The sequence below is a fragment of the Eurypyga helias genome, unplaced genomic scaffold (genome assembly GCF_000690775.1).
Source record: "Eurypyga helias isolate BGI_N326 unplaced genomic scaffold, ASM69077v1 scaffold2648, whole genome shotgun sequence".
In the NCBI taxonomy this organism is placed as follows: domain Eukaryota; kingdom Metazoa; phylum Chordata; class Aves; order Eurypygiformes; family Eurypygidae; genus Eurypyga; species Eurypyga helias.
In genome coordinates, this window is record NW_010266123.1 from 2,210 (window position 1) to 9,923 (window position 7,714).

Consider the following 7,714-nt stretch of genomic DNA (forward strand, 5'->3'; position numbering starts at 1 on the left):
GTGATCTGTTTATTTTGGTACTCGTTTTCTCCTGACATCTGGGGTTTTCAGATGCTTTTGGTAGCAAATGGAGATGGGAGGGGATTGACTTTGAGAAATCCTGTGCACCCACAGTCAAGGCTGGTGTTTTTGGTCCAGTTCACTAATGATTCCTTTAATGTGATCAGAGCTTCTTGTCTTGAAATTAAGAACCTCAGCAAATGGCCAATTTACTGATAAATTAATATCTGTTGGCTACTTAGTTTAGCTCTATCACTCTCCTTATTGTAAAACCAGTTTTTATAAGTAATGGAGGGTGAGTTTTCTAAAAGACCCTGGTTGAAGTGGTGGGCGGAGTAAGACCAATTGAGAGAGAGAAGTTGTGGGTGCCCCATCCCTGGAAGTGTTCAAGGCCAGGCTGGATGAGGCTTGGAGCAACCTGGTCTAGTGGAAGGTGTGGCAGGGGGTGGGACTGGATGGGCTTTTTAAGGTCCCTTCCAACCCAAACCATTCCATGATTTTATGAATTGGTCCTGACCTCTCTCCTGGAAGAAAGCATGAAAAACCCCTTGAGCAGACAGGCTTCAAAAAAAAAGCAGAGAATGGAATTTTTTACTTAGCAAAGCATGTATGGACCAACTGCTGTTTGTGTTAAGTCTTCTCCAGGTCAAAAAAGTAGGGAGAAATCCTGCTCGAAAGAAACGCTATTGTACTGCAGTTGCATCCTGGAAACTTGGTTGGGAAATGGTGCCAAGTACTCTGAAGCATGACGAAAATGCCTTGCCATCAGATAGGCTGTAATCTGCACGCTCACTGGCAATGTTGCTTCCAAGTATTGTCCTACAACCTTGTCATTTACTTGCTTGTCTCCTTAACATGAAAACCATCTGTTTTGAAAACAGACCAGCAGGACGATCCCTGGCAGCGACACAGCGTCCCCTACTAATTCTGTGTCGGACTTGTTGACCATTTAACCAACAAAATATCCCCTTGAATGCATAAAATAAAGAAAAATGGTGGAGAGTCATTACTGAAATTGCCATTTGCGTTTTCTCTGGTAGGCATACAGGAAGGAAAAACCTAGGGCTTTGTTTGTTCATAACATGCAAACTCTCATGAAAAGGGCAAAACAAAACCATGACAGCTTTTGTCCTAATCATTACGATTTTTGTCTAAGGTCGTCAAGATGTCTGCAACCTCCCACTTCACCAGTCGATACAAAAAAGATTTGAGTACAGAAGCCCTCAGAACAAAAGTTGCCCGCAGAAAGTCGATGCTTCAGAAGGAGAACAGGCACAAGTTGTTTGAAAAGGGCAGACAGCTTGGATTGGGAGATGCCAGTGTTCAGCTCTCAAAAGACGGGGCGATGTCCCAACTGAATGAGACAAGCGAAATGTGCTCTCAAGAGAACAGCAGTGTAAAACAGAGTAAGTAAAGGCTTGTAAAGCTTTAATTGTTAAAAGTGTCTTTAAGTAGATTTAGTAACACCACAGGAACCTGACCAGCATTTTATCTTGAAGAAAAGGTTTAAGAATTAAAACCCAATGACTACCAGTTCTAACTGTTAAGAAAATCAAGAAAATAAAGTCTTAATACAGCTGTATCCTCCTTGCTGCTCTGGTGGTGTGAACGAGGCTTTGCTCGATTTGTCTGCCTCAGCTAAAGGAAGAATGCATTTTGCTATTAATATTCAGTGGGAAATCTCTTCACGATTGCTTTGTTATTCAAGAAGTGAAAAACTCATCTAAAATCCTGCCTGAAGTATAACTGCTGACTGCCACGTACTAAAAGTATGCTTAGAAATGGGTAATTGTATATTATAATTGGGTATATATAATTACAAATGGGTAAATGCATGGTATGATTTTTAAAACTCTGAGTTTTGGTCGACTTATCTTTCCTCCCAGAAAATGGGACCAGTATATATACTGAATTCTGCTTCCTTGTCTCTCCTGGATTCATATAGCCTCAAGACTTAGGTTAATCTTTAAAAACTTCAACAGATTTCTTTAGAAATGTTTTTACAATCACTATTTCGATAGCAGAAGATTATTGGACGAAGTGGTGGGACCCCTATGTCATCATGTCAAATATGAAATTTAAGAAATTTATATATTATCTTGAATAAGTTTTATCTTTAAGTACTTAATAGTTTTTCAGATGTAATTCAAGTTTTGCGTCATCTTAAGGTTTTATTCTTTCCTGTAACTTCTGCCTCATTTATTCTTGGCTTGAGGCAGACTTTGGTATCTAAAGCTGACCTAAACTTCAGCTTTCAATGACAATACAAATGTTTGAATAAAGAAACTGGTACAAATAAACTAACTAAGTAATTAACGTGTAAACTTTAATACTGGTAACCTTGCAGGAACAGCATGTACAGTGTAAAATAGCTAATAATTTCCAGTATCCCTCAGGTGCTAATTAGGGAGGTGAATTTGCAAGTTGAAGTTTAGCACGGAATACTCTTTTAGTGGGAAAGGTTGAAACAATTAGGAGAATTTAAACTTTTAGCAAGCTACTAATAGGTCACACGCATGTACGTCGTAAGACTTGTGAAACTCGCAGGCACAGATCCGGACAGTCTCTGCTCTTTGACTTTGTTTGTTCCTCTTCTGTCTCAGAGAAGTTGTTTTTACGTTTTCTGCTTTGTTTATTGTTGGCTGAAAAGTGTCTTCAAGATTTTGTAGCACGTCTGTCTTCCATCTTTCCTTCAGAACCATCTACAAATGCAGCCACCAAGAGGGTTAATGAACGCAAGGAAATGCTCCAGCGCTATAAAGAAGAAAAGGAACTTCGAAAACTGAAAGAGCAGAGAGAGAAGGCAAAAAAGGGTGTTTTTAAAGTTGGGTTATATCGACCAACTGTGCCTGGATTTCTGTCACTTATACCTGAAGATCCAGTGATAGTGAAGCCAAGAGAGAAGGTAATAGGAGTAATATTAAGTATCTAAATGGAGTATATGTAGTGCGCTATATTAAAATTTCTATATCTATATGAAATCGTTTGTGTTGTGCAAACTAACCAGTTTATTTTGGAAAAACTTTACATTTTTTTATTAATTATTATTTTATAATGAATAATCAGGGAGTATTTTGGCTCAGTTTTTTTAAAACTGCAAGAAATGATACCAGTAATATGTTGATTTTTGTATTTATGACTATATTCTCTGCTCAAAAACTGCAGTAGTTCATCCACAAATGAAAGGGTTAAGTTAATTTAGAACTGATAATTGTTCCTATTTAGTCCACCTGAGTTTAGAAGTTCTTCAAATTACACACTTGATGCATTTTGACTCTCAAGTGCTGTTGCTTTTCACACTTAGGCTTCTTGCCTGCTCTAACAGTGTCGAGGAGAAAAAAAGCAGTGTATTAACTCATATTTCCTTGGGGATGTTTCCAGGCAGCTCCTGCTTTCTCGGGGAGGATTACTCGATCAAAGGCCAAGAGCCAAGAAGAAAAAACTGTGATACCAACGGCATCGAAGCACTCTACGGTTTGTTTTTTATATAAACATCAGCAAACAACTTTAGAGAAAAGGATGCAATTATCCTTCAGACAATGACTCAGAGTTGTATGCTTGCATGTCGAGTGCCATCTCTAAGGGGGTTTTCCTGGTGAGAGAGACAGTTTAGGTCAGAAAAGTTTTCAGTGATCTGATAGACCTCATTGTGCTGAACTGAAAGAGTTTAATTAGATCAGTCCAGACACAGAAAGGTGCCCTGATCCTCAGGATCTCTCTTTCAATCCAGAATATAGTGGTCGGCAAGGATTGCAAGTTAAGAGTAGAGGTGGTAGTGAGCCTGAAGTTATATGCTTTGTGTTTGGCTTGGAGAACCTTTCTTGAATGCTGAAAATCTGCCCTGAATGCAGATTATAAAAAGTCAGTTCATTCTCCTAGACCACATTCTAGCATCAAAATGTTGCAGGCAACCCAGCAAATTGACTGCATCCTAAAAAACTCGTTACAGTAGAAAAGAACCATTGTTTTTCAAGCTGAACTTAGAAATATTCTTGTGTATTAAATTCCATGCCACCTTATTTATCAACCTGTTTAAAAGATGAGGGATTGAGTGAGCCCAACTGTGATATTCGTTTGACTTCTTGGAGTCTATGCAGTGACAAGATCTGGTGGACGTAACTATTGAAATACTATTTATTTTGCTATTTTGGCATCTTACTTTCATAAAGTTGACATGATATTTAAGTTTCAAAAAAATCTGTGAAGCCTTTCATCTCGCATCAATGTATTCAGGACCACTGTTGCTACATTTACATACTCTTCAACCAGCTGGCCATGGAGCTGTGTGTTTTATTTTGTCGCAGAATTCTATCAGCAAGAGGTTTTTTGCCTTGCCTTTTCCATACTGTACTCGGTATTATAAATGGGTAAACCCAGGGGCTAACAGTCAAAGTTGGTATGTAGCATTTATGGAAATTTCTATCTAGTTTTTCTTCAAAGCCTTATAAATGGAGATGGATTTTGTTGGGATGCAGATACCACAGGCAATACCCATGATTTATCTTTACTGCTCAGAACAGCATTCCAAGTCAAACTGCCGTCAATGACGGCATATTTTTACTGTGAATCTTGGCAGCCCCATCTGCTGTTACTTGTATTAAGAAAGTAGGGGTTTTTGAGGAATTTCACCAGGAGCAATCTGTAAAAGGAGCTATGATTTGAATCTAGCAATCTTGCCTTACAAAACCTTTAATGCATTTGAAGGATTTCCAGTCATAAATTTACAAAGGGATGACTGACTTAATATTCATAGAATCATGGAATGGTTTGGGTTGGAAGGGACCTTAAAGCCCACCCAGTGCCACCCCCCTGCCATGGGCAGGGCCACCTTCCACTAGACCAGGTTGCTCCAAGCCTCATCCAGCCTGGCCTTGGACACTTCCAGGGATGGGTCATCCACAGCTTCTTCTAATTCTTCTAATGTTGATTTCTCCCCCTGTGAAAACTTTTTTCAAGCACCTAATACGTACCAAGATGCAGTAATAATTGGCACCTAGCTTCATAGTAAACTGAAACTGTTTCTCAAATGGTTTTCTGCATTTGTTTTTTGACAAGTTTTTAATTTTGGATAATGCATGTCAACGGATGTCTAAAATGACCTATTTTAGTTATCCTTATTTCCCTACTTTTCAAAGCCCTTTGTGCCAATTTACTTGACCATTTGTTTTACTGACCTCTAGGACAGATGATAGAAATCAGGCTGCTTCATTTTGGGAAGTGTGATGTTTCACCAAAACCAATCTTCTCTTATAGATCTGTGCCAACAGACAAGGTGTGTGCCCAGCGCCAGCAGGTCGTAAACAGATGAGCACAGACAAAGTGGCTGCAAAAGACAAAGGTATGGAAGTAGAATGATCCCTGCATCTGAAAAGACAGTGCTGGTTTTTTTTTTTTCTGACTCAATAGTTGTGGGAGGGAGGGCATGGAATATCTTCGTGAGAGATTCATACTATGTTTTTGGTGTAGGAACCAAATTTTATGACAACTGTTGGTAGGAACAAGGGCAGCAGCTTCCAACTATCAAGGGTATGACTAGGCATGTGCCGGTTTCCTCTATAGGCTGGGAAAATGGAATGCAGGGTACTTAATGCTGTCCTGGTTACTGATTATTTACCCTAGGAGAGAGGAAAGAAAAAGGTTAACCAGCAGAATTGTGTGACTGCTGCGTTCAGCATTTGGAGCTGTGCAGTTTCTTGTTTCTCTCTATCACATGCAGTAGCTGCTGCTCTTACAGAAGAGCAAGTGACTTCTTGGAAGGATGATCAGGTGATATAAGTAAAATACAACTTTTCCTTGGTATTATGGGTAACCTGGAAAACAGCTGATGGAATCACCTGTAAGGATTTTCACTGAAGTCTGCCTTCTGTCTATCAGCAGATATGCTACGTGGTCTGTGGTCTCTCAATGAAACAGCTGATGTAACTTGGCTTTGGGAAAGGGTTGGGAAAGGATAACTTCCTGGTAAAGCACATCAGCATGTTTATATGTACCATTGGAGACAGGGCCCTGAACACTGCACACTGCTGAAGCTGAGTAAATGTGTGGTTGTCATCTTTAATAAACGACAAGTACCATCTTATGTTTTCATATTTTACAACAGCCACTTCTTTATCTCAGTAGTTATTGAACTTTCTATGTGAAAATTACGTATGTTTCATGAGGGAAAACAAAACCAAACAAACCCAACCTTTGTCACCTGTGCTTTAGGGAGTAGAAATTCTTCCTGAGAGCAGAGTGGTGTCCATGCCTTCAGTAGATAAGGCTAAGTCATGTGGAATACTGATGTTAATGCAAGATACTCAGTAATTCAGAGTGAAATTACTCTTGCATAGCTAACTTAATTAAATCAGAAAGCAGCAGACCTTTATTTAAATAAATTTCAATCATGCCTTCAATGAATAATGAAAATACCTATTATCAGTGATTGATACCAAAATGATTTTTTAAAAATTATCACCCACTAGACTCGATAATGCTTTTTGCTGAATCAAGAATAGACATTGTATGTATTAACATGCTAGTACACAACTGTTAGGGAAGTAAATGTCTGGATAAATTAAATGTTATACTTACTTACCTAGTATTTCGTTTCCCAACTTGTCAAGCTGCAATTCTATGGAAGCTAGAATGACATTAAAAACACAAATGTCATTAATAATAACTAAGACTGCTAGATTTCAGGCAGATATAGAAAGGGAGGGTATGAAATGAAGAGCTTCTGTTGATTTCTGTGTAGAAGAACGATATCATTTCTTGAGGGAAATTAAAAACTGTTCTAAAATACAAAGACTGTAATTACTAAGATGGGTAATACAGTGCATGGACTTGAGTTATATTTTATCACAGAATGGTTTGGGTTGAAAGGGACCTTGCAGATCATCTAATTCCAGTTGTCCTGCCATGGGCAGGGACACTTTTCCCTAGACCAGGTTGCTCAAGGCCTCATCCACAGCTTCTCTGGGCAGCCCTTCCTTCACCCTGCTGGCCACACTTCTCTGGATACAGCCCAGGATACGGTTGGCTTTCTGGGCTGCCAGCACACACGGCCGGCTCATGTCCAGCTTTTCATCTTCCAGTGTCCCCAAGTCCTTCTCTTCAGGGCTGCTCTCTATCCACTCTCTACCCAGCCTGTCCTGGTGCTTGGGATTGCCCCGACCCAGGTGCAGGACCTTGCACTTGGCCTTGTTGAACTCCATGAGGTTGGCAGTGGCCCACTTCTCCAGCCTGTCCATTGGGATGCCACCCCTTCCCTCCAGCGTGGCGTGTCACCACACAGCTTGGTGTTGTCAGCAAACTTGCTGAGGGTGCACTTAATTCCACTGTCCGTGCTGTTGACAAAGATGCTGAACAGCACCAGTCCCAACACTGACTTGTGAGGAACGCCACTTGTCACTGGTCTGCGCTTGGACATGGAGCCATTGACTACAACTCTGAGCGCAACCATCCATCCAGTCCTTTATCCACGGAGTGGTCCATCCGTCAAATCTATATCTCTAATTTAGAGACAAGGATGTCATGCAGGACAGTGTCAAATGCTTTGCACAAGTCCATTACCTACCAACGCTGTACCCCTGTCATAGAATGCCACCAAATTTGTCAGGCCTGATTTGCCCTTAGTGAAGCCATGTTGGTTGTCACCTCCTTGTCTTCCATATGTGCCTTAGCATAGTTTCCAGGAGGATCTGCTCCATGATCTTGCCAGGCACAGAGGTGA

The 7,714-nt window shown here is 40.3% G+C and overlaps 1 protein-coding gene across 1 annotated transcript in view; it reads left to right on the top strand.

The window, feature by feature from the left end:
- The first annotated feature begins 1,165 nt into the window (after positions 1-1,165).
- The window catches only part of DLGAP5 (discs, large (Drosophila) homolog-associated protein 5), a 23,116-nt gene continuing 16,567 nt past the window's right edge, over positions 1,166-7,714 (top strand). Inside the window, exons 1-4 of the mRNA XM_010156944.1 lie at positions 1,166-1,406; positions 2,697-2,905; positions 3,382-3,474; positions 5,254-5,338. Of these exons, the coding sequence (XP_010155246.1) occupies positions 1,166-1,406; positions 2,697-2,905; positions 3,382-3,474; positions 5,254-5,338 (628 nt within the window). The remainder of the gene's footprint in view (positions 1,407-2,696; positions 2,906-3,381; positions 3,475-5,253; positions 5,339-7,714) is intronic.